This window comes from Panulirus ornatus, chromosome 19, assembly GCF_036320965.1.
Source record: "Panulirus ornatus isolate Po-2019 chromosome 19, ASM3632096v1, whole genome shotgun sequence".
Taxonomy (NCBI): Eukaryota; Metazoa; Arthropoda; class Malacostraca; order Decapoda; family Palinuridae; genus Panulirus; species Panulirus ornatus.
Genome location: NC_092242.1, coordinates 67,161,020 through 67,187,745, shown reverse-complemented (window position 1 = coordinate 67,187,745; position 26,726 = coordinate 67,161,020). Strand labels below are relative to the sequence as shown.

General features: G+C 43.6%; 1 protein-coding gene across 9 annotated transcripts in view; it reads right to left on the bottom strand.

Annotated features, from left to right (window-relative positions):
- Positions 1–26,726, bottom strand: part of Fife (regulating synaptic membrane exocytosis protein fife) — a 434,397-nt gene that overhangs the window by 29,291 nt on the left and 378,380 nt on the right. For all 9 annotated transcript variants that reach the window (XR_011714138.1, XR_011714139.1, XM_071674263.1 and 6 more), the window contains 8 exons: positions 23,041–23,165; positions 17,219–17,340; positions 14,945–15,024; positions 11,770–11,828; positions 9,594–9,766; positions 7,236–7,396; positions 6,272–6,442; positions 2,917–2,992 (listed from right to left, as the gene is read on the bottom strand). Coding sequence is in view for 7 of the 9 variants with exons in the window: in XM_071674263.1 (XP_071530364.1) it covers positions 2,917–2,992; positions 6,272–6,442; positions 7,236–7,396; positions 9,594–9,766; positions 11,770–11,828; positions 14,945–15,024; positions 17,219–17,340; positions 23,041–23,165 (967 nt within the window). In the remaining 2 variants the exon portion in view is untranslated. The remainder of the gene's footprint in view (positions 1–2,916; positions 2,993–6,271; positions 6,443–7,235; positions 7,397–9,593; positions 9,767–11,769; positions 11,829–14,944; positions 15,025–17,218; positions 17,341–23,040; positions 23,166–26,726) is intronic.

The window sequence follows — 26,726 nt, the reverse complement described above, 5'->3', positions numbered from 1 at the left end:
AGTAGTAAATGAATTAGATTGTAGGAAAATTCAGGGGCATGGGGAAAACTCTAAAGTAATCTGGGCTACTGTGTGTTTCAAAAGCAACATACTTTTTGCGTGACTGTAAGAATGCGTGTGAAGGAATGAAGTAGTAGTAGCAGTAGTAGTAGTAGTAGTAGTAGTAGTAGTAGTAGTAGTAGTAGTAGTAACAGTAGCAGTAGTAGTTATAGTGTTTCAATGTCATCTGGACTACAGTGTGTTTCAAAAGCAACATACTTCTTGCGTGGCTGTAAGAGTGCGTGTGAAGGGGGTGGAGATGAAGTTATCAACAGATACGAAGACGAAAGAGGAAATACGTAATCTCTAAACCACTAACACATAACAAGAAATCTAAGGATCTTCTAAGAATACGCTAAAGTAGTGATGCATATCTACCACTTAAGAATATCTAGTTGAGCAAAAGGAATGATACACTGTGTGCTGTGTGGGTCACAAATGTTATGAGGACGATTGCGACAGTGTACGTGGGGAAAAGGTTAATACCCACAGTTGATTGCTGTGTGGAAGACAACATTTAGGTGAAATGCGAGATTCTTAGGCGTTCTTGTCTTTGCCTTCAAGATGCAAAAAAAAAAAAATAAAAAATTAAAAAGCCGTGGAAGAATGTCACACGAAAACACATTTCTATACTTCATCAGATATTTACGTAAATGATTTACTTAGCGGTGACTGAATCACTGCATGAATTAAAAAATAATTTTCTCTTATTAACAACATTGAGATAAGTGAAAAAATAAATGCTTTATTTCCACGAAAAAAGATCTAAAAATTGTGTTTGAAAAGCAGATATATTCTGAGCCACAGACGACTCTTATCGTCAGCTGCAGAGAAAATTTTTTTAATACATTTTATATGTCATAACCAGATTTAGCAATACAAAAGTCTTAGGCACGATCTAGATACAAAATATCACACAAAACTAGGGACACAGTCTTTTATATTTCGCAGTAAACGCTATGTAATACATATATATATATATATATATATATATATATATATATATATATATATATATATATATATATATCGAAAGTAAAGATTCAATAAACCTACTGAAAATCATCTTTTATCAAACGCTATGACTTTGATTTCTGCTGTGACGAGACATTACTGAGGTTTGGTTTTGGCTGTTAGGAAAACCTTACAGATTCCTACGTCTCTGGAAATCGCTTGATGCCATCATAACTCATGACAATCCTCTCACGAGGGAACGGCCAGGAAATAGAGAGAGAAGAGTTGTTTGGTGATGAGCGGGGAGATGACTAGTGGCTTGAGTGTTGTGTGTCAGCAGATGTTTCAGTGGCACAAAGTAACCCAAGAGCAGCAGACACTTGTCTTATTGCAGCATCTGTTTTCACCTGTGTGTGTGTGTGTGTGTGTGTGTGTGTGTGTGTGTGTGTGTGTGTGTGTGTGTGTGTTTATCTGTAATGGTACTGGGGGTCAGACAAGATCTTCATAACTCGCAAGAATGATAAATGAACATCTGCCCCGATGCTTTTCTGTTTTCCAAGAGCTCCTTAGGGGGGAAAAACCAGGAGAAAATGACGATGTGTATGAATACATCACTACAGGAATATGGCTACCTTGCCTTACAGACTGACCGTGGAACCCTGTCTGATTCAATATGAATAATACTATGACTCTTAGTGAGGGTTGTACAGACTGGATAATGTATTAATGAGTCATATTTGAATGTACCAAATATAGATATACCATTTTTAGAAGGACTGAATTCGAATGTGGTCGGGTTTGATACTATTTTGTTCCTCCCATGTTGGTGGGGTCAGGCGTAACCTTGATTCTAATTTGATTGGTTCCAATCCCTTCTTCAAGTAATCTTTTGTTATTCCCTCTGACGAGGTCTTAGAAAACAGACGAAGGCTTTGCCAGACGTCCATTCATTTTTCTCATGAGTTATAATGATATGTATGTGTGTATATGTGTGTGTGTGTGTGTGTGTGTGTGTGTGTGTGTGTGTGTGTGTGAATGTGTGTGTGTGTGTGTGTGTGTGTGTGTGTGTGTGTGTGTGTGTGTGTGTGTGTGTGTGTGTATTTGTTTGTGTTTTGTTCCTCTGTGTTGACGTGCATTTTACTCTATGGTAAAGTTACGGTGACTTTTAATCTCGTTGATCCGGAAGCTGCTTATCACCAGTGACTTGTTAGGTCTTATGTGTGCGTGCGTCAGGTGTCTGCTGTTCTTGGGGGGTTGTTAGCCAGTACAAAAGAGTGACTAATTGCTAATAGTGATGTCCTTTATTAACATATATATCAGTGAACTGCTGTACTACTCAACTCTATTTCATATCAGCTACTCTAAAAAAGGAGAAAATCCTAACATATTGGCAAACTTCTACCTCTGGTGATATACATACATCCACAAGTGCTTAATAGAGTCTACTATTACCGAACGATTAAATGTAAAGAAAAATGAAATAAAAAAAAAAATAGGAACAAATTCGAAAGAATGATGACAACTTTCGTTTGAGTATTAGTGAGAGAAATGAGTACCAGTTTCACAAAACAATAACGTACTACATATCAAGTGATTACAAAACAAAGGAAAAGAATAATAATGAGTCTCGTCTTGAGGAACAGAATGTAAAATTATGCTACACTAAATATCCATTAAAACAAATTTAGCATCGAGCCTCACTAGACAGTACGAAATGCAAATCATTTGACATATCAGTAACAAATAGGAATCGTTCTTACTATACAAGAGCGCTCAAAAAGAACACTAGAACTACAATTAGATGACTGGAAACGAAAATAATAAACAGCTGCCCTACACTACAAGATCCAAGACTACACTAAAGATCTATAAACATGTGAGCATCGGACCAGCACAAGCGGGTCCAACACTATGGCAAGATACCTTGATTCTCTCCAAGCGAGGTCAGGATGCAGGAGGCCCGAATCGAGGGAAGAGTTCCTGCTGTCTTCACCATCATCTGACGGAGGAGGAGGAGGAGGAGGAGGAGGAGGAAGAGGAGGAGGAGGAAGAGGAGGAATAAATATGACACATGATTAAAAGGAAAAATCTGTATAATTTCCCCCCCCCCAAAAAAAAAAAGTTCGAATCGATTTCAAGAACGACAGAGCACTGCATGGCGTCTAGTCTCCACCTGATACAGCATTCAGTCTCTGAAAGAGCAAAAAGGTTCAGTACATGACTAAAGCGACATATGAGGGATAATCAGGGGGGACAGATCACCTTATTCTAAAAGGAACTCGATCGATTCTCGAACATTTGTTGATGCGGTCATCGCAAATGTCTTCTAATCATACATGGGTCATTCAAGATGAAGTAATTGACTTATACATTTACTGTAGGAGTTATGCACGAGGTGTGAACTTATGGTATTCTTGAATATTGTTCATGGGAAAGATATCTAGCTGAATGAGAGGATGTAAGAGCTCTGTTCTAGGATGTATAGGAATGTTCTGTCACATTGTATCCCAAGAGACAGGAAGATCTTCCTCAATATGGCAGACGGTACGAAGCAAAAAGTACGTACATAACAAACAAGACAAACATTGTTGAAGACATGAAACTACAGGATCTGTTCTCTGTTCTCCGGAGAGAAGAAGAACATTCAAGAATTCCTCTAAATGATATACAGTATAGATATGGGGAGGGGGACATCAATGCATGTGTAACAAACGAGGTACGCCAGATAAGGATAACATGAGGATAAGGGAATATGGTGAAGCGGTTGAAAAGGCAAAGGACTAAAGCTTACGAGATCTTGAGAAATGAATAAATGGGTGTATAACATATACCGAAGGTTGAGGTATTATATAGATGCTATGATTAACTTTTTTTTCCCCCCATTCTGAGCAGCTATTCCGTACCAACAAGGGTTTCAAATGCCACCCTCCCCATATGGCTTACTCTTCCCATAATTGGGTTGGGTCGCCTTACATCTCTCTCTCTCTCTCTCTCTCTCTCTCTCGCAGCTAGAGTGGAAGTCAAAAAGCCTTCCACCTCATTAGCCCTCCTGGTATCATCTTCCTTCAGTCATCTCCCTTCGTCTGTGATGCTGTTTCTCTGTCTTTCTCTCTGTTCTACAGCTATTACTTCGGCCGATGCTCTTTAGAGGAACTCAATCGGCAATATGTCTTAGGCCCATTCGGGTACTGTTTGTGGCAGTGGGTGACATCAGAAACTCACAAATTAGTGTGGCACAAGTAGAATGGTGTGTCTCAGTCCCCATATCCGTAGCACGTGGCAGGTTTTCTTCCCATAGTTTCTGTGTGGAGACTAGCCACACGAGGATTAGCCAGTATGATACCCTCTTCCTTCTTAGCACATGGCAGCTGTGGAATCCTCTCCTATCTTCAGTCCTTCTATAAACCTTTCCACTTTGATAAGGAAGGTCTCACGGGCACTGCTGGTGGAGCTCAAATCGCTGCATATATTTTTCTCAACAAACTCTTCGCTTCATCAGCTACCATGGTTAGGTCTCGGGGTATGATTCTGCCAGTGACGTCGGCTTCTGTATGAGATAAGATTTATGTCTGCTCCTCTTTCTGTTTTCTCATGAATCCCCACGACTTCTATTTTTCCCTGTCCATATCACATTCCAGTTTCATGTCATCTAATTTCGTGGACTTCCATATTTTTTTTTCTGTTTTCTGATTCACTCTAAAACCTCTCCTCGTGTGTGGCTCCCATCTATTCACCGTTCCTTCTTATGCTTTCCATCGCACATAACACGTACAACTGTTTTATATTCTGTCCGTGTAACTCCAATACCCATCTCATGATGTATACATATATGTATGATGCTTTAGTCATGAGGAATAGCCTTACACGTCTCGCTGGACATCAGTAAGGTTATTATCTTTAAGCCATCCTGCTTGGTATTCGCTGCATTAGACGACGTCCGCAGAATATCCTCTAATATTCTGGAATGTGAGACCAGGTATTCTACTTCCAAATTCCTTCGCTCCTTAATATGAAAACTTCGACATTGGCGTTGTCGTCGGCGTTGTCAGAGACGGGAAAGTCTCATAACTAGCTAAACGTGGCTCACCACAGTTCTCTCTCTCTCTCTCTCTCTCTCTCTCTCTCAGTCCCATTTATCAAATTTAATGAGACCATTTAATTGGCGCTACCACATTCTCGAGAGCTGAAAGGACCCACAGCCTCCCCTGCGAATCACTTCGCTTTGAGATGAGAGCGTTATGTTTGATCCCTGAACTAGCTATCACCTAGTTTGATGAGTGTGGAGTGTTGTCATTAGGTCTTCGAGGGCTCCGGTGACATATGCAAATCGTCCACCACTCAGACTGTGATCTGATATCTCCATCGAAGGTGATCTCGTCTGATACCTGAGGTTCGCCTCTCTCCAAATGTGATATGGCTGTTGAGTGGGCACCTGGGCCCTTTTAGACGAACGACTTGCCACGGTCATTAAGGGTAGTTAAGTTACCACCACCAAATCGACCCATTTTGAACTCCCACAGGGGTTCAGTTAAATTCTAAGAACGTTTATAATCTCACTCATCTATGTATAGCCCTCCATTGCGCTAATGTGAATCTGGGTCTGGGACCCATGTGAGGGACGTGATTCCATTCTTTTGCAGGCACAGGGTTACGGACAATTTGACGCAATCCCCGTTTCGTCTCTCTCTTAATCTTATTTCTCGCTTTTCTCTCAACACCTCACATATTTCCAGATTTTTGTGGGCTTGTTTAAGAGAGATTGCTCATCACCATTGGCTTGGTCGAAGTACTTCAGGTTGTACCTTGTCCACGCGACTTGATGACGCCTGGAGCACTTTCTTTCATTCCTCCTTTTCAGCTGTTGGACCGCAAGCATCCCTAACCAGAATGCAAGCCACTACTGGTCAACTGAAAGGCTTGCATGCACTGAGAGACGGGCAATTTGACCAACGTACATCCACACGAGATATAAACGTTCTTATCAGCAGGAAATACAGATACACATTCACTCTTTTATCTTTTATCTGTCTCCCTGTCCACCTCTCCCTCTGTCTCTCTGATTGATTGTCTGTCTGTCTGTCCGTCTCTTTCTCCCTTCCCTGTCTGTCTGTCTGTCCCCCTATCACCCCTGTGCTGTCGCATTTCTCCCTCTCTAGTTGTCTGTCTTTCTGTCTGTCTGTCTGTCTGTCTTCTTTGTATGACCTGTCTCTTCCATGCCTCTATTGTCGCTCTCCTCAGTCTTTACTCTCTCTCTCTCTCTCTCTCTCTCTCTACCAACCTGAGCCGGAGCGCACAGACGATGGTCTCCTGATGGGGGGAGCCGTGAAGTCGTAGGAGGCGATGGAGCCGCGAGGCGTGGCGTTGGCACTGCGGGAGCGTCGCTCCTGGAGGCGGTACCAGGTGGGCCGCTCGTCCAGGTAGGCGTGTCGCAGATCGATGAGGGTCTCACCTGTGGATGCCAGCCAGCCAGGCAGCCAGGCACGCCAGGCAGGGAGGGAGGGTGAGAGAAAGCAGAATTAGCCCCTTTGTGTTTCACCTGTTGCTTGTCTGGGGCGAACAAAGGGGGATAAATATGAAGGTCAGGTAATTTCAGGGGAGGGTTTAGGGTAGAGGGATTTCTTGCCCTCGGGTGGAGAAGGGATTCTTGACCTTCAGGGGAACTATAGAAGAGAGGGATTACTTGCTTTTTGGATGAGGGAGGCAGGGTTACTCAAAGAGGAATTTCAAGCCCTGGGATGAGTGAATGAAGAGGATTCAAAGATTTCCTAGATTTAAAGCCTTAGGATTATCCTGAGTTTAAACCTTGGGATGAGCAAGGTGAGATGGTTCAAGGATTATCCTGAGTTCAAGCCTTGGGACGAGTAAATCAAGAGGATTCAAGGATCATTCCAAGGGAATGGCAGTGAGGACGGGTTAACATAAGCTGGTATAGGACTATAGGAGGTGGCGGGTATGTCCTATACTTAGGAAAGGTGATCGCAAATGCGCCACTCCACCACAATGGCTGTAGTTTGAAACTGGGTTTAAAGAGTGGATTAAAAAAAAAAAAGGTATATGATGCACAAATAGATATAGGCCATTCAGATTTCGAAATGTGATCATCGTACTCAAAATGGTCTTATGCCCCAAGCAAGACGTGAGCCCTTCGCGTCAGCCTTTGCTATTGCCTAAACCTCTTAAAAAAGTATTCAATATCTCTCTCCCTCCACACTCTCAAGGGCGCCTAGTGTCCCTCAACTCACCTAGGAAGCCGTTCTCAGTGTCGGAGATGTAATCCCAGACGGATAGTTCGAGTGTGAGCGCCATGAGGGCGTCGGCCGTTAGGCCCTCCCAGATGAATGAGGAGTTCCACATGGGCTTGCACGAGGATTCCGCCACCCCGGTGCTGTACATCTTGCAGTCGCTGCAGAAGGAGGAGGAGAAGGAGACGATAAAATTTTTTGTGTGTTCGAATAAGGTCGTATCTGGAGAGAGAGAGAGAGAGAGAGAGAGAGAGAGAGAGAGAAGAGAGGTGAGGCACCAAAAAATATGCTTCCAGAAGAACACAATCATGCATGAAATAATCTACACCACATACACCTGTGCATGATTCAGTCTTCCATTCCAGAAGTATTCCTTCCCACGTTCCACTTCCCTCTTCCTCCTCTCCTCCAGCCACTCTATTTAAAGAACAGAGAAACCCAGATAGTGGGCAAATACAGGTGTAGAGAGAGAGAGAAAAATCTAGCTTGAAGAAGCGAAGGAAAACATACGAGTTAAGAGCATTCAGTTAATGTCAAATATAAAAGTGACAAAAACTAAGATAAATACATTGATGTACGTATATTCCATGATAAAAGAAAAAATATATATGTACTATATATACACAAGTTGTTGAACAAGTGACATTTCCACAATAGTATTAAAGTCGAATTTTCAAGGGAACTTTTTCCCCCGACGAAAAACAGGAAGTTGAAAACACACTGGCTCTTACTTACGACGTCATTTCTGACCCTTATATATAATAAAAAACTATGACTGTTTTGAGACTTTAACTGAGGGCAACTTATTATCATGTTCAGCGGCCACACACACACACACACACACACACACACATATATATATATATATATATATATATAATATGCCACAAGGAGCAAGCGGTGTTTCTCACCTCTCCCGTGTGATAACGAGAGAAACAAACATTCAAATCTCAGAAAACACAAGAGTTACGCCATTAGTGGCAGGGAAGTCATGAGTGAAATCTTTACTGTGTGTTGTTGTTGTGCAACAGACCCCCCAAAAAATTCATATATTTCCAAAACACTCACTGGCACATTATGCCTCAGGAGACAAAAGAAATTTAATTTTTTTTCTCTTCTTAACTTCAGATCTCACGTCAACTACTAGAACGAAAGAAGAAGAGGATGTTATATACAAGCCATGAGCACACACACCCCATCCATCTTCAGAGCCGTTGAAGAACCTAACCATTTTCCCCTCCCCTTTACTCTCACTGGCGGCAGAAGTTTCCCCCTCCAGAGTCCACGAGAAGTTCAGAATGAGACGAGGCTTTTCTCTTACCGGTAAAGAGAGGGAAGGGGGGGGGGGAGAGTGGCGATCTGGAGACGAAAGGCAAACTTTTCGGCGCAATCCATTCACACACAAAACGGCAACACAGGAAGAAGAAAACGCATGAGAGAGAAATTAGATAGATAGATAGATAGATAGATAGATAGATAGATAGATAGAGAGAGAGAGAGAGAGAGAGAGAGAGAGAGAGAGAGAGAGAGAGAGAGTTAGATACGATACATAGACCACAGAACCAAGGTCCAAGCGAGGTGCTCCTCTGGCCTTAACATTATTTTAGAGAGAGAGAGAGAGAGAGAGAGAGAGAGAGAGAGAGAGAGAGAGAGAGAGAGAGACATGAAAAAGAACCTTAACGACCATTAAAGACCGTAGCTTGCCATCCACCGCAGTAACCAAAGGATCTTAACCTAACCCTATCCAGTGAACTATAACTTTCAAACAGGAAGGAATCACCTTGTCTTTCCCCGAACGAGTCTACTGCATTAAGAATGACGCCATTAAGCAGACAGCTTAATTAAAATCCAGTGCTCAGGAATGCTCTTTGTTTTAGGGTCATTTGCCCGACAACGGTGTGAAATCTATTCATCTAATCTTGATCTCATTTGCCTTGGCTGCGGTAGAAATAATTTTAGTCCATGTTAATCTTTCCACTAATGTATCTGGTCAACTCCCGTGCTTATTCTGGTGTTTTGGGTCATCTAAAGATCAGAATAGTGTCCGATACTATTGACGTGGTGTTGCCAAAGAAGAAGAAGAAGAAGAAGAAGAAGAAGATGAAGAAGATGAAGATGAAGAAGAAGACGAAGAAGACGAAGAAGAAGAAGAAGAAGAAGAAGAAGAAGACGATGAAGAAGAAGAAGAAGAAGACGATGAAGAAGAAGAAGAAGAAGAAGAAGAAGACGAAGAAGAAGGACAAGCAATCACAGTTGCCTCCTGCTGTCAGAATCTCCTCTAAAACTAGGAACAGGAACTTTCGGAACAGCCGTGGCTGAAGATCTTCCTGAAGACCTTCCTAAAGACCTTGCCTTTACCTGTATGGATATAGCCGGAGGCAGACGAAGGCCTCCGGGGGCCCGTAGGTTGAACTGTCCCTGAAGCGGAGGTCGTGGGCTGACACCACCGTCACGATAAGGTGGGACTTCTCCTGGTCGTACCACAGCTGCACCTGCAGCTTCCCGCTCACCGGCTCGCGGGAGAAGTCGCTCTGTCGGCAGAAGGCGAGACGGTCGGTGGAGGGGTGTTAGAAGGAGAGGGAGAGAGAGAGAGAGAGAGAGAGAGAGAGGCAAGTTAATGAATATAAGATCACAATTTAGGTTAAGCGAGAAGGAAAAATGTTAATGGATTATGCAAATGATGTATCCCAAGAGACATTTAAATTTGACACACTGTTCCTCCCAGTGGTTGAATACATACCTGGAGCATCGTCTTCCAGTGTTCAGTAACTCAGTGAGAGAATGAAAAAGTGATATTCTGCTTCAGTTCGGTAGACATCAGTGGTTTTCCGCTACTTCGTCAGAACTTCTCTTTTCGTATATCGAACGGCGTTCTACAATGACTCACTATTGACTGTTTCTGGTCATTCTTGGGGCCATCTAGGCCTCTAGACCTTTAGATCATCCAAGCCTTAGACTATCCTGGCCTTAAACCATCTAACCCTTTGATTCGTCCGAGTCTCAGACCATCCAGGCCTTTAGACCATCCAAGCCTTAGACATTCCTAGCCTTGAACCATCAAGGCCTTTGAGCCATCCAAATCTTGGACTATCCAGGCCTTTAGTCAGTCCAGTTCTTAGACCATCCAGGATTAAAATTAATTCAAAAACCTTTATTTCTTTCTTCTTTGCTCTCTTTCAGTATTATATTTCTTGCCGGTGCTTTGAATTCTTTCTCGTCTTTCCTTTCTTTTGTGTAGTCTTGGGACAATATATATATATATATATATATATATATATATATATATATATATATATATATATATATATATATATATATACATATATATGAAGCGTTAATGAGATGGTCTTGATGAGGGCATTTAGTAGCCAGCACCATCTCAAAGAACATTAGACTTTGAACTTCATCATAAGTAAGTTACCCTTATCTAATTTGTGTTTAGTTTGGTCAACTTCTTTTCATGAAAGAAAAACAAAAAAAACGGGAGACTCTTAATCATACTGAGAATATCACGGGCTTAAAGTTGTTAGATCCGAATAATAAACTAGGGAAAAAAATGGCCGAATTTTTCTTTACGTGCCACCGCAAGTGTTTATCTTGTGAATTCTCTCTCTCTCTCTCTCTCTCTCTCTCTCTCTCTCTCTCTCTCTCTCTCTCTCTCTCTCTCTCTTCGACAATGAATAACTCAGTCTTTCACAGTGATCTGGCACGCTGCCACGACCACACAGTACCGCACACGATCATACATGGAGTAAAGCTGGCCACAACAAAACCATTTTCCTCCATCAGGTCTCCCCGTCTCTTACCTACCGGTAGCCAGCCTCGCCAGAGCATCCTACAGTCTTCTCTCAGAACTACGTGGGCGTTGAAAGAAGTCGGTTGTGTTTGCTCGAAGGTGAGAGGTGAGAGGAGGAGGAGGAGGAGGAGAAGGAGGAGGTATGCAAAAGAGGGTCGAGAGCAAAGGGGAGGAAGCAGGCGTCGAGGATGAGGGAATGTGCAAGTGTTAAGTGTGCGGGGGGAGAGAGAGAGAGAGAGAGAGAGAGAGAGAGAGAGAGAGAGAGAGAGAGAGATTGTAATGAGCGATACGTAATGGACTGTGTTCCGAAAGACTCGGTTTCATCGTTTCTCATCGCTACCACACTGTGTCCGCTGTCTCCTGTTTGATTTAAAATCTGTTGTGCTGTTTCGCTGCACCTTGAGGACTGACGTACTTCAGAGGTCAGCCGACAAGCCCTGAAACCGAAAAATTATCAGGCAAAACTTCAGCTTTATTCGCTGAAAGAGAGAACTCTGGATCTGTAAAAATTCAGTGCCGTCGTGTTCGTGCACGCAGTAACTGTGCCGCGCTGCCAAGGAGACTTAAAGTTAGGTAAATATCCTGTGATGGTGATGGAATGGCATGACATTCGCCCACTACGCTTAAGTAACGAAGCGATGATGGCAGTAGTGGAGTGGTACTGAGAAGTGACACTGCTGAAGGAAATGCATTGTACGTGATGGAGTGATGAGGTCCACAAACACCACAGATTCTTACCGGAATTCTGGGCAACTTTCTTCTGGAACTTGCTGAATGGGATTTGTCGTTCTCACACTCTGAAAAAAAAGTAGACAATTTCGTGATCATTACAACAACAATGTGTGTCTGTAGGTACGAGGACTGGTAAGCGATCTATATGAATAAACTATCCATCCCAAAGTAATAAGATGCTCGTGTTAAAAATCTGAGAGAGATCTGTGAGCAACTATATGTGAAATAACAAAATACAGCCTGTGCAGAATGCTTGGTAGCTCTGAACATGACAGAAAAGTTGTTGGATAATCATATATATAATATAAATATTACTTCATAACATGTTTATGGTGCTCTGTTGTGAACACACTCACAACATCTATGAAGATATACTACTTCTGTGGAACTGGTAATAAGTTGTTGACATAGGTATCCAGGCGGGCTGGGAGGTGGGAGATGGCGTGTACTTCTTATTGTTATATCCAGCTCAGAGCTCATATTACATTCCTGTGAGATGTTATTATGGGCAGGATCTGCCTCAGGGGCCTCTTCGCTGCCGCACTGCTCGACGCGCTCTTCGTATTACACTCTCTACATCACAGGAGCCCCTTTCTCTACCCACACGAAGAAGCTTCCGAATGTTTGTCTGTGAATCATCCAGCACTCCCCGTCATTCTACAAACTCCCTTGTCATTTATTCTTCCATATTTCACCACCCAAGAACCATCAACTCTCCTGTCACCTCCCTATCTCCTGCCACAAGATGCTTTACCACTACCTCCCATTTCTCTACCACATACCCCTTGCCTAGTACTGCCAATTTTCGAACACCATCACCTCCTATCATTTTACCCACCTACCGATATCTTCCCGACCCGTATCCATGTCTCCTAATGCTATCCCCCCCGAACCTCCTACCCTAACTCAATCCTCCACCACCACTGGCACCGATAATAAGCTACCATCTTCTACCATCTGCTACCATCTTCTCCTTCTTCATTACCTTATTCTTCCTGACACATTTTCACGCTCCTACTGCTGACGATGACTCTCCCCCGACCACATCGCCTCCTCATCCCATACCACCTCACAGTATCCTATATTTCCCCTTCATTCGTCTTGCTCTCACTTTCAGTTTCCCCCTCTCCTTTACTGAACACATTCCCCTCCATTACCACTTTCCTGTCATCCTCTTCCTCAGCACCATCTTTCTATCTGGCCTTCTTTACCATCCCGCCTCAACTAAATGGATTAAGACTTTGGGATACTATAGCCTCCATCAGATAACCTGATCATATACCATCAGTTGTCTGGTTACCCCAAGAACGACCAGCCACTCAATACTGTCTGCTACTTTTCTTTCCTGCTGAAGACGACATCCCTCCCTCTCTTTTAGCTGCTCTCTCCACCTCCTTCCTTGCAGTTATCATACATCTACTCTCATTCACAGACTACCTACGCCCTCACATTCACTACTTATCTACTGTTTGCCAGACTCACCTCAAATCCACTCCCCTAATATCTATCGCACACCCCTCTATCTACATCTTTCTTCTCTCTTGCTATATACCATCTTCCTCTTCCCACCTGCATACTGCCTCTTAATCTCTCATCCCCTAACATTTCTCTCTCTCCTACCTACCACGTCTTTCATCTTCCACTCAACATGTCCCTATCTTTGCCAACCCAACTATCTCTATAACTATCTACCTCCTTCTTTCTCCGCTGTCATCCACTAACTATTCGCACCTAACCCTGCCTTACCTTACCTTTCCATCTTTTTGCTACCCTAACCACATCTTTCTTCCCTCTTACCTAAAGCATCCCCTTCACCAGGACCCTCCACCTTCCCCCACTACGTACGAATTCCTCCTCCACCTTGACGCCCCTCTTGCTCTATACTCCTTCCTCATCACACTATTAGCAACCTTTCTCTCTCTCTTTACTGAAGCCTTTGTATTCTCTCACTCTCCTCTTTACTCTTTAGTTAAGCTTCAGTCTCTCACATATTCCCCTCAGCTCAGCAAGAACATCGTCTCCTCCTCCTTTATCCCATCTTTATCCCACTCTGTCCATCCCAGGATATCCCCACCCTCTAGCCTCATCCCGTAAATGGGATCGCCTCTCGTGAAGGCATTAATCTTTCACGATGAATGATAAAAGTTAGGCAGGTATTGATTTTGATCCATGATTTTCAGAACTGTGTTGTTGCCTCTCTGATGTAATTTAATTAGACTCATGTGAACAGAACCTTTCTTGTCCTACTTTTCTGGACGTTTCCACGTATGTGAGGAATGACAGGGACATGCCATCACTAAATCTTTGCTTCATGCTTCTCTTGAAGACGAGACTCGACTGCAGACAATGCGGCACACCGCCAGCCACACCGAGCAAACATGGTCATCGAAGAGGAGCTTTCGAAAGTGTGAGTTCGTCATCGCTGACGGCCGGAGGCCATCAGTCACATGAACACCCTCCCCCCCTCCCCTCCGACATTAAAGGCAGGACATGTGAATTCAGCAACTCACACCGCGACAGTGCTCCCTCCTCTTGCTCCCTACCGCTCTCCTACCGTACCTACAACGCTCACATCACAATCAACAAGACCCTCCTGTTATAATCATGATTCCCACACCACCTCAGTCACGTCAGTGCATCTGCTCCTGCAACACCCACCTTCAACAGTGACTCTTAGCTTACCACTGGCCATGACTCCACACCGCCATCACTCTACCACAACGTCACCCACTCACCGCCACCAAGACCAAATTATTTCCCATCACATGATCCCTACCATCTTACCACCTCTACCATAACGCTACCCGTGTTAACACCATCCTCGCATTATCGCTCTCCTACCACAACTCTTACTACAACTAACTTTACAATGACAACTAACACCAACAGACCTCATGCTTCCACCACCACATCTCGCAGAGCAAGAACCACAAGCGCCGCACGTGCCACGATCATCGACACACGTATCCCCAACGCCCTTACTCTCATGCCACTATCGTCGCTATCACAAGTAAGATAAACACACACACACACACACACACACACACACACACACACACACATACACACACACACACTATCTACAAAGGACAGGAAGGACCAACACCCACACACACACCCACACACATTACCGCCACTTCCCTAAAGCCTCCATCAAGACATTGGGCCCACGTAGACTTACCTGAGGGAGCTCTACCCTCCAACGACCCCTTCTTCTGCTGAGCTAAGGCACTCGGGTCGTCGCCGTAATCCAAGGAACGACTGGAAGAAAGAAGAGTCGTCTTAGACTCAAAGTCTTGGAGTGTGTTGAAAGAAAAATAATTTGATGTGAATTTCGAGAGGGATATTAGGTGTGTGTGTTTGCGTGTGTTTGAGTGTGTGTGTGTGTGTGTGTGTGTGTGTGTGTGTGTGTGTGTGTGTGTTTATCATCTTACATTTGGCAAAAGACTTTGTCCTGTTGCTTTCCAAGCAGCTTCGAAACCTCTTCCATTCTTCCCTCCGCTCGCCATGCATCGCCTACCGAGGTCACTCCCTCTTTCTCCACCCCCCATTTCACTCCTTTCATTACACTCCACCAATTCACGTCACCTTACCACCTACACCTCCTCCTCCTCCTCCTTCAGCAGTCGCGACCAGGTCTCGAGGCAGGGGACGAATTCCCACGACTGACGATGCTGTTAACACTGCACCAACCACCACACACTTCAGACCTTCTCGGGTCCTTGAGGCATCTAGTCTCAAAGCGATAATATACTCTCTCCATGTTTTCCTTCTTCGTGCGTCTGGAAATCACGTCGTCGACTATCAAAAAGAAAGATATGAAACCTTACGGTATGAGATTACACCTAGCAACGTGCGAGAGGTCACTCACTACACACATACTCCACTCTGCAAGGGAATTCTAAACGAATGCAAAAAAAAAAAGTTCTCGATACGAAAGTGGGAGGGAGACACACACACACACACACACACACACACACACACACACTGGACACAACGTGTGGAGGCTGGCTCGCCCTGGGAAGGACGTCGCACTTGTGCGTTATTCGCTCGTGATGATGCTGGAGACCAGGAATATGAGGTCATTCAGAGGCTGTCACGAAGGTTGGAAGCGAGTCTTGGGGTCGCCAAGCCTTTGTAGCAACGGCGGAGGTGAAAAAAAAGGGGGGGAGGGTAAAGAAAAGAGATACGGCATCGTTGGTGTGTGACGCTTTGCTGGGGAGGAAAGTTGTGGTTCACTTGTGTCGTGTTTGTGGTGAAAGAAGCTGGCGGGGTCCTTCTTGTCTGGCTGGATAAGGAGAGTTCGTGTTGGCGGCTACTGTCGCTTTGTCGTCTTTGAGGGAGGGAGGGAGGGAAGGAGGGAGGAGGGAGAAAGTGTGGTGGTCTTAAAGCTGTCGTTGTGGTGGTGGGGAAAAAGGTGGGTTATGCCGATGGTGTCAAGTGGTAAAGAGGCTGTGGTTTATTGTAGGGGTGGGGTCGGTTGGGTCTCGGGTACATGCAGAGGTAAGGTCGGGGAGGGGAAGGGGAGGGGGGGTAGGAGGAAGCAACTGCTTAAACGAATTCGTCGACGTTCGTGTGTTGGTTTCGTGGTAGTGGAGGGAGGGGCGACTTTTTTTTTTTTTCTTGTGGTATCTTGTGATGAAGCGGGAAAGGCGAGTGGGTTCGTTGCCTTCCCTGGAGGAAAAGCATCGGCGACAGAGGGGGAAAGGAAAGCTGGGAAGGTCGCGTTGACCTTGCTTGGGTGACCCGAGGCAGAGGCTGCGGTCATCATTCTCCTCGATGACACGCAAAGAAGGAAGGCGGGATGGTGACTGTCATGGTGCTGGGTAGGGAGGGTCGGAGTGGCGGTGCTGCTGTGGTCGTGATGGAAGGAGGGAAGGAAGGAAGTCTTGGAATCCGTCACTGTTGTGACGACGGTTTGGATCAACGCATGCAGGAGATGTTGTCGTGTTGGTATTGCTGGAAGCCGATCCTTGTTGGTGTGGTGGTAATGACTGTAGGAGCAACAGAGATACGCTGTGATGCCGCGCTGGCTATGACGAGCTGTCTGGAAGTCTGTAGGGCATCCTGTGTTTAGATATCCGAGGGATACTATGAGGGATGACTCAACTGGGAACTGTGATGTACAAACGTCTGAGCAGATAAAGACTTTGTGGCCCAAAAAGTACAAAAAAAAAGAGTACTGATCCCTGAAGGAGGTGTTCTTCTAGATATAAACAGTTTGTAATGGACGTAAAATTGAGAAGTAGGAAAACGTTTACTAAAGAGAGCAAAGAGGTATTTTATGACATATAAACAATAATAAAACGATGTAAAAGTGACTTAAAAGCAAAGAGGTATTCTATGACATGTAAACAATAATAAAACACGAATGCGCGCGCACACACACACACACACACACACCATACATACTCCCTCTCCCTCCCTCGCTCTCATCCTTCGACCGTCAACTTACAGATCGTTCGATGGCTCGAGGAGAAGCTCCACCGTGTCCTCCTGTGGGTGTAGTTCCTCCATGATGCTGCACACCTCCTCGAAGCTGCGATCGGTCAACGTCACCCCGTTCCACTCCAGCACCTGCTCAGCCACCACGGAGTGCCACAGTCAGCCACCACAGGGCGCCACAGTCAGCCACCACAGAGCGCCGCAGTCAGCCACCACAGAGCGCCGCAGTCAGCCACCACAGAGCGCCGCAGTCAGCCACCACAGAGCGCCGCAGTCAGCCACCACAGAGCGCCGCAGTCAGCCGCCACAGAGCGCCGCAGTCAGCCACCACAGTGCGCCGCAGTCAGCCGCCACAGAGCGCCGCAGTCAGCCACCACAGAGCGCCACAGTCAAGGCAAAACAGACCGCCGAAGAAAGAAAACGGAGAAAGTTTGAGAAAAAACCAAGAATGTTATGATTACTGGCGATTTTTTTGCCAACAAGGATCATATACTAGTTTTTACGAGTGCTGCGCCGGAGAACTTAACTTAGGATGATGTCATAGTGTTTTTTTTTAAAAAACTCATGTGGAGAAAACTTAGGTTTAGAGGGTTATAAAACTACTTAGCCTCAAGCACAGGATTAGATAATCGGTTTAAAGTTCTTATGGTAAGAAATTCTTCCATAAATATATATAAATTCTTCCATATATATATATATATATATATATATATATATATATATATATATATATATATACATATATATATGAAATGAGTTACACCTTGTTAAAGTAATTTCTTTATCAAACAGTCGTAGTGAAAATTTATATACCATATAAGTATTTATCAAAAACGTGAAAGGAAGCAGTTTTTGTTAGCTTGGGGAAAAATGGAGCCAATGAATAAAATGTCCCGATGAGGAAGGTTGTCTGGCGACATCGATGGATCGTGGACGTGGGTGAGGAGGGTGAGGAATAAAACAGATGAGTGGGATGAAATCTGGTCATTGAGAGGAGATGGTAGTGAGAGAGAGAGAGAGAGAGAGAGAGAGAGAGAGAGAGAGAGAGAGAGAGAGAGAGAGAGAGAGAGAGACGGTCGGGGGGAGAGCATGACCTGGAAGGACTGGAGAGGATAGGGGGCCGATGACAACTGCTCTGATGTAGCCCTGGGAAAAGCGACATAAATATGTATCTCTGGCCGATTCATTACAGCAGCCGAGTGGCGCAGACATGAAATTACAACTGTATATCATGTCTAATTAATAAAAAGGTCATTAAAAAGGCCCCTTACGAACAACGAAGAGGAACACCTTTTAAAAGTAGATGATACGTCCATTTCACTTAAACTGGTTATACCTAAGTCGGAAAAGAAAATGTCCCTTAATTCTAAAGTCAGACAGGGTCAGACACGATTTTGCAATGACTATAGAATATTAGCTCTGATTATTCATGAATCTTTATACATTGCATCTGTAGATATTCTGTCACCTCAAATGTAATGAATTAATGGACTAGACTGTGAAAGTTTCATGCTACCAAGCTCTGTTACAACACTTAACGCTTGAAACGATTTAGAAATTAAACTCAGCGTGTACCAGTACTGCTTTTAAATAATTATGTTATTCTTTCAGATCAAACTGTTTTATTCAGCCGCTTGTGCCTCTCATAAATGGGTCTCAATTCTGTTCTAAATGCGAAGGAGGATTCCACAAAGCGAAGCTAATGTGATAATCAGCCGTCTCTAGTTCTGCTTTCACTCGGACTTTTGGCAGAACTTGTTCTCCTAGTCATGTGCAATACACAAACCTAAGAAGTTGTCATAACATCACTTATTAGAAGCCTATAATGAAGGCGTAGAGAATTTCTGGAAAGCTCCTTAAAAGCGTATCTGTTATCTACGTGGTGTTCTCAAGTGTTTCTGTCACTTATGATTCACTATTCACTTCTTTGGGTTTTTAAGAAACAGCGTCGAAGACTCTAGGTCTATGACACTTCCATCTTAAAGCCTGTTGGACGAGGCTATCACCTCGTTCCAGTACCATCATCAGCCACAACAGAAGATGGGGGACACATGACTTACAAGGCAAAAAAAAAAAGAAAAAAGAAAAAGAGGGACGTGAGTGATTTGGTCTCATGATTAACGTCATGTTATGTGATACGGCAAGAGCAGTAAGCCTTCCCTGCACCTGGGCGAAGTCGTTACATGTCTTAACATAGAGTTGAAGAGCACAATTAACGGGAGATAACGTGAACTGTACTGACACGTCTTGTCTCGCTAATGTCGGGAACTCCTGGGAGGTTGTAGATGCTTTACGCAAGACGATAACAAAATTGCTTTTACTGTCTCGTATAACCGGCCACAACGCCTCTGGCTTCAGTCTGCTGGGGGCCTAATAGAACCCAACACCAGACATACGATCCCATCCCCCACCAACGTCCTGCTAAGAGTATCTTACCCTCTGCGCTACAACGCGTATCGTATTCTTTTTTTCTTACGAATGTCAGTGAAGGTAGAAACAAAAGAAAGAAAGAAAAAAAAGGAAATACCAGCGACATTAAAAAGGCCTGAGCTTAGGTTTCATGGAGATGTATATATATATCAGCTTTCTCAACCTACTATCTCAAAATACGCCGGGTATTAGACTAAGACCATTAATGTTAAGAGCATTTTTACCCTCACCGTGTCGTATATTTACGTCTCCATTATAACATTCAGTGAGAGAACTATTTAGGAGAAAATGTTCTGGATTTGTGAATATAAAGACAGTTAATCAGTTTCATGAGGCAATATCCATTTCCTTCCTTACTTATGTATGTATTTATCTATCTGTCTATCTATCTATCCATCCATCTATCTATATCTATCTATCTATCCATCTATCTACATATATATATATATATATATATATATATATATATATATATATATATATATATATATATATATATATATATATATATATATTTTTTTTTTTTTTTTTTTTTTCATACTATTCGCCATTTCCCGCGATAGCGAGGTAGCGTTAAGAACAGAGGACTGGGCCTTTGAGGGAATATCCTCACCTGGCCCCCTTCTCTGTTCCTTCTTTTGGAAAATTAAAAAAAAACGAGAGGGGAGGATTTCCAGCCCCCCGCTCCCTTCCCTTTTAGTCGCCTTCTACGACACGCAGGGAATACGTGGGAAGTATTCTTTCTCCCCTATCCCCAGGGATAATATATATATATATATATATATATATATATATATATATATATATATATATATATACATTCTCCTCATCTCCCTAACTTTACATTGATGTTTATTATTTCGAGAGGCAAATCCCTGGCAAATTAGCTGTATACCTGGCTGGGTTTGATCTCCCTTACAAACAGGATTAAAGTATAATCTCTTGTTTCCCACGGCTCACTCATCAGCCGTCACTTAATGGCAAAATTTCTATTATCTGATCTTTAAGTGCATGTAAGTAAAATATATAAATGGGGGGGAGGGAACTACTTAAATGATACACATATGTAAGTATATGCAAAATATATGCACACAAAAGTATAATATATATATATATATATATATATATATATATATATATATATATATATATATATATATATATATATATACACATATATCACCACCATACTTGATCGCCGTTTCCCGCGTTAGCGAGGTATTACCAGGAGCAGACAAAGAGAGGCCGCATCCGGTCACATTCATTCTCTAGCTGTCATGTGTAATGCACCCACAGTTCCCTATCTACAACCAAGCCTCCACAGACCTTTCCATAGTTTACCCCGGACGCTTCACATGCCCTAGTTCATTGACAACACGTCGACCCTAGTATAGCACATCGTGCACGCCTTTCATCCTCCTGCATGTTCTCGCTCAAAATTTATTCCACTCCATCCTTCCATCTCCAGTTTGGTCTTCTGTTTCTCCTTGTTCCCTCCACTTCTGACACATACATCCTCTTTGTCAAACTTTCCTCACCCTTTCTCTCCATATGTCCAGCATACCCTCTTCAACTCTCAACCACACTCTTTTTATTACCACACATCTCTCTCTCTCTCTCTCATATATACATATATATATATATATATATATATATATATATATATATATATATATATATATATATATATATATATATATTCACTTTCCGCAGTGTCAATAAAGCGAAATGTCTAAATCAAACACAATCCATCACAGATTTCCAATCAACGCGACATCAACATACTTCTTAAGACGACTCATTCAGAAAAACAAAATTAAAATGTACCTAACAATTTACCTCCCACACGGAGCCCTACGTCCACTCAGGCCGTCGTAACTTTCCTGTAAGTCAGCCCATCCTCCTGCTCGTTTGGTTAACAACACACGAAACGGCTTAGAGAGAGAGAGAGAGAGAGAGAGAGAGAGAGAGAGAGAGAGAGAGAGAGAGAGAGAGAGAGAGAAACTTACGGAAGCTTAGCTCAGACTCCACTCAGCCAGCCTGGCCAGGCCAGCTGGGGTGGAGAGCCTCCTCTCTCTCCTCGTCTTGAGAAAGCCGATAGTTGGTTGGAAACTGTGGCAACACACCCTTTTGTTGACGGGAAATTAACCAGTTCTTTCGGAAGCGCTGGACAAAGAGCGACACTTCCAAGTAAAGGAGACTGGAACTGTTTTAAGAGATTAATGTTTACTCTACGAATTTGACGGTAATCACAGCCACCAACCAGCTGCAGTTTCTCCCGGAAATAATCTGCTGACCATCTGATTAATCGGCATCGAGGTGTTCGTATTGCTCGATACCTTAATCGAATTTCTGACCAAGAAAGTGAAAAAAAAAAAGATAAAGTTCGTAAGGATGTGATGTCTCAGGCTGATGACACAGCGATCACTTACTCTACTGGATAAGACGTTGATTAGGGGAGGTGGTGGAGAGGTGGGGGGGGTAGGTGGGTGGCACTAGGGGCTGACTAGGCTTAATGATTAATCTGTTGGCTATTCAAGATCTTAAGTCTGTCTCTACCTCGCCATCAACACCGAAATAACTTGAAATTATATGATTGGCTAATCAATACGTAAATTCTAGAATTACTTCTTCAAGGGATTAAATATGCCTATGGCTTCCGTGCTATATCTAAGAGGTGACTGGTCTTACTGATTAATCTCTTGGCTTCTCAAGGTCTTAGTCTGTCTCTACCTCGCCACCAACACTGAAATAACTTGAAATACACATAATTTTTTCAATACGTAAAGCTTAAAAGTGTTCCTACAAGGGAATAGATGTGCCTATGGCTCCCTCAGTTGACAGATCTGCTGTTACATTCATGATCGCTTTAATCAATAACCACTAAATATTTCACAGTCTCTTGTATCGGTCAAACGTTCCTTTTTCTCACCATCTTTTTCGTTAGTGTCATTATCAGTGGCGTTCCCTACCCTCAAACCATGTATCAATAACTGTGCATTACCTGCTTTGTTGCTGAGTTTGCCTCCCATCAGACACATCTTTACTCTCACTCTTTTCCCTAAAAAGTCCCTTAAACTTTAACCAGTACAGAACAGTCAGACAAACTTGAACAATTCCTTAAACTCTCGTGATTAATCGCTAAAAAATTCTATCAATTAATTTCCCACTACGGAATACCAACCATTCTACCCAACCTTTGATAAACTAAACTGAGTAATTAAGCAGGGCTTACTCCACCTAAGCTATAATTAACCAAAATAAACTGAGGGTCACCTGACAATGAAAAGCTTTTCATTTTCCTATCAAGACAGCGTTGCTGGTATTAAGAACTCACATGAACACGAAATGTAAACTTGTCCAAAAGATATTTGTATCAAACACAAACAGAGAAGGACTTACCTTATCTCCCTGCACGACACCTGCCACCTCCGCTGGTCCTCCGGGCACCGTCCATACAACGTAGGCAAATAGGTGGCCGTCAGAACCCACCTTCCCTCCCACCACACGCATGCCAAGGCCTCGGGCTGCAAATGGAAGTATGTGGAATACTCAGAGATCCAGGTTGGGGCGAGAGCGTGAAGGGTAAGGAGGCGAGGAAGGTACGATTTACTGTCGCAGTAAACATAATCTTAGGGGAATGCCAGAGGAAATATATATATATATATATATATATATATATATATATATATATATATATATATATATATATATATATATATGATAGTTTTTGACGATTACACTAGTCCCTGGTGCTTTTATGAATGGGTAATCGCAGTTTCAGTGGGAGTTTAGACAGTTTACCGAAACTTTACAATACACGCCATGTTTCACAGTGACAATCCGCCTCATCGGGTGTAAACAGTTCACAAACTTTCAAATTCCAACGCCAGCACAAAGGCTTGTGTATATACATATCGACGTGCTGTCAATGGACTGAACCAGGACATGTGAAGCGTCCGGGGTAAACCATGGAAAGGTCTGTGGTGCCTGGATGTGGATAGGTAGCTGTGGTTCCCATGCATTCTACATGACATGTAGGGTATAGATGTGAGTGGATGTGGCCTCTCTCCGTCTGCTCCTGTCGCTTCTCCACTAACGCAGGAAACGGCATTAGAATATGAAAAAATGATATATATATATATATATATATATATATATATATATATATATATATATATATATATATATATACACAATGCGCTACCTCTTACAAGAAAAGTCTTTGTATCATTCGCATATCGTTCCTATAACTCCAGTTCGGTTAGGCAGCGGGCGTAACCAACTTACACAACTTGTCATTGCCTATTAACAGTGATGTCGCCCCACACACCGACTGACGGCTGGGAACTTGACCAACTTCCTTCCCTACGTCACTCAAGATACGTGGCAGGAACCTGGAGCGACAGCCGGCCATGACAGGTGCTGTAGGAGTGGAGTTCGAAGTGGGTCGAGGCGGCAAACGAACAACGCTGGTGTATTACCCACGTGCACAAAGCTGGGCGGAGGAGGAGGAGGAGGAGGAGGATGGGCAGATCTTTGTACTCGTGAGGTCTCCCATCTCTTCAGCTGTGCCTCCCTCATATTGGATTCTTTCGCTGGAAAACATATGCAATTTCTTATTTCGAGTGAGACGGCACAGGTAACTTGAAGCCCTAATCATGAATATCCCATTAACGTTACATATGCATATACCCTAGCCTGAACCAGGTACCCAATTCATCGACCAACCCCTAGAGGTAGACGAACAGCTACGGGTTGACTGTGGACCGACTGCCTCAACGAGGATTCGAACCTATATACGCTCGACCCTAAGGGACGACGGCCCGTGAATGCGACACGGTCGGGAGCACTAACCGTTACACCACGGAAGTCTACACACCTGTCATCTTTCGACACATCTGACTCGAACTCCTCCTCCCACTCGTCGTTTCAATCCACCATAACAGAGAGAGAGAGAGGCGAGTAGGTGGATGAATCAGTTCCACAAGACTATGGACGAAGGTGACACATAAGCAGCCAGGGAACACACCAAGGACACTCGCCAGGGTGATCTTTGATGAGACACCAGCATCATTCCCCTCCTCCCCACACCAACACACACACACACCTTGATATCCCTGTCGTAATCAGTTCTTCAACGGCGGCTTTCTCACCGTCGCGAGCCTTCCACCTCCTTGCGCGACCTTAATGCCGAGCTTCTTTATCTCATTAGCAGATCACAAGACGCCTGAGAACAGGATGAAAAGAGGACCCCAGGAGGAGGAGGAGGAGGAGGAAGAAGAAGAAGAAGAAGAAGAAGAAGAAGAAGAAGAAGAAGAAGAAGAAGAAGAAGAAGAAGGGGGTGAAGGAAAAGACGCCTACGTCGTGACTCGTTATATCCCTCCCATCACCCCGACCGAATCATGATAGACACGAATTATAAAATTCGAATTCAAAATTGCGAGTGAAACATTTGGCAACGTTTTTACTAGACGAGTGAGGCGAGTGCTCTACTGATGCGTGAATCATTCCACACATACATTATATTCATGGCTGATCCTGCAGCAACTCGATTGGAAATTCATATATTGAAATTTCCCACTTTAAAAACCCACTGACCACTTTTATATATATATATATATATATATATATATATATATATATATATATATATATATATATATATATATATATATATATATATATATGAATTCAAACAGCAATAGACTACTGCTGTTTTTTAGAGGGTCGTCCCGATACCGGAAAAACACAAAATAGATGAGTGTGGCAAGAGCAAAAGTTAAAAGAAAAAGAAAAAAATGCTTACGTTTCACGTTAACAAACGAGGCGCCAGTAATGTGAGGCATGTACTCTGTGTTAATGCCGGCTCGTAGAATGACCTCATCCCTCATTTAACGCCCGGTATTTCCCTCCATGAAAGGCAACAGTTCAGAGATAATTGACGGCGTTGGAGAAGGATCCGTCATAAAGAGTCGAATTAGATATCACTTTAGAGGAAATCTTTCGTGCCAAGATAACCCCATCTTTTTTTTCACCTTATTTATCTCCTCTAAAGTCATTTGTCTCTATCATGATCATGAGTAATTACGGCGTGAAGACCATCCTCATCAAGCAAATGAGGGTAATTAAGGAACTCCCGTCGTAGATCAGTGTCATAGTGCAATCTAACATAATCTTTGATGAGGTATGAGAATGGACGTCTTCCACCTAGCGTAAACCCCCTCTACCCTCTTCCCCCACGATGACAGAACCCATGACGATTTCCCCAGCCTGTGTTGCGGCTCGCGCAAGACACAGCAGGGTGGGCTCCCACCGGCGAAAAGAAGAAGATTGATATTAAGTACTTATAACTTCTGGAGGTGGCTTACCGCAGACTCAACCTCCTGATGCCAGCCCGCGCTCCCTGCGAGAGCCGATTATCAGATCTCTAATAATAACCCTCGCCTTGTCTCAGAGTGGGGAGAGAGAGAGAGAGAGAGAGAGAGAGAGAGAGAGAGAGAGAGAGAGAGAGAGAGAGAGAGAGATGGGGGGGGGGGGGATGCGGGCACTCTGGTTGACGCTTCCCATCTACAAACTGAAGGTAATACAGTCAAAAGCCCACTTGGTGAAGAACCCCGAACTCACAAGATGCATTCGCTGCGAACGAACGCTAGTACTGCAGAGTGGGTAAGGTGCCAAGTTGATGGAATATAGGAGTACATATACGTTTCTTATCAGGCCACAGAGTAGCTATATTTTCTTTACGGAGCTGGCCTACAGTTCCAGCATGCTGGAGGTTGACAGCTCCTTCGGTGATTCTATTCCCGCGCGTCGAGTGTGTGTCATAATCACAACGGGTGGATGAACTGAGGATCAAGGTAGCGCCCTGGCCATTGGTCCATAGATCTACCTCCCTGCCCTACCGCGCTAAAGAGAGGCCATCGCCTCCACCATCACTGTTACTGACAGCAAGACCAAATACGTCCCGGATTACCCGCCATGTAGAGATGATACTGAGTGTTGATTACGAACGACATGTTTAGGTCAAGAGACGTGATAATCTTTGACGGGTTGACGCCAAGTGATGAATCTCAAGTACGAGAGAC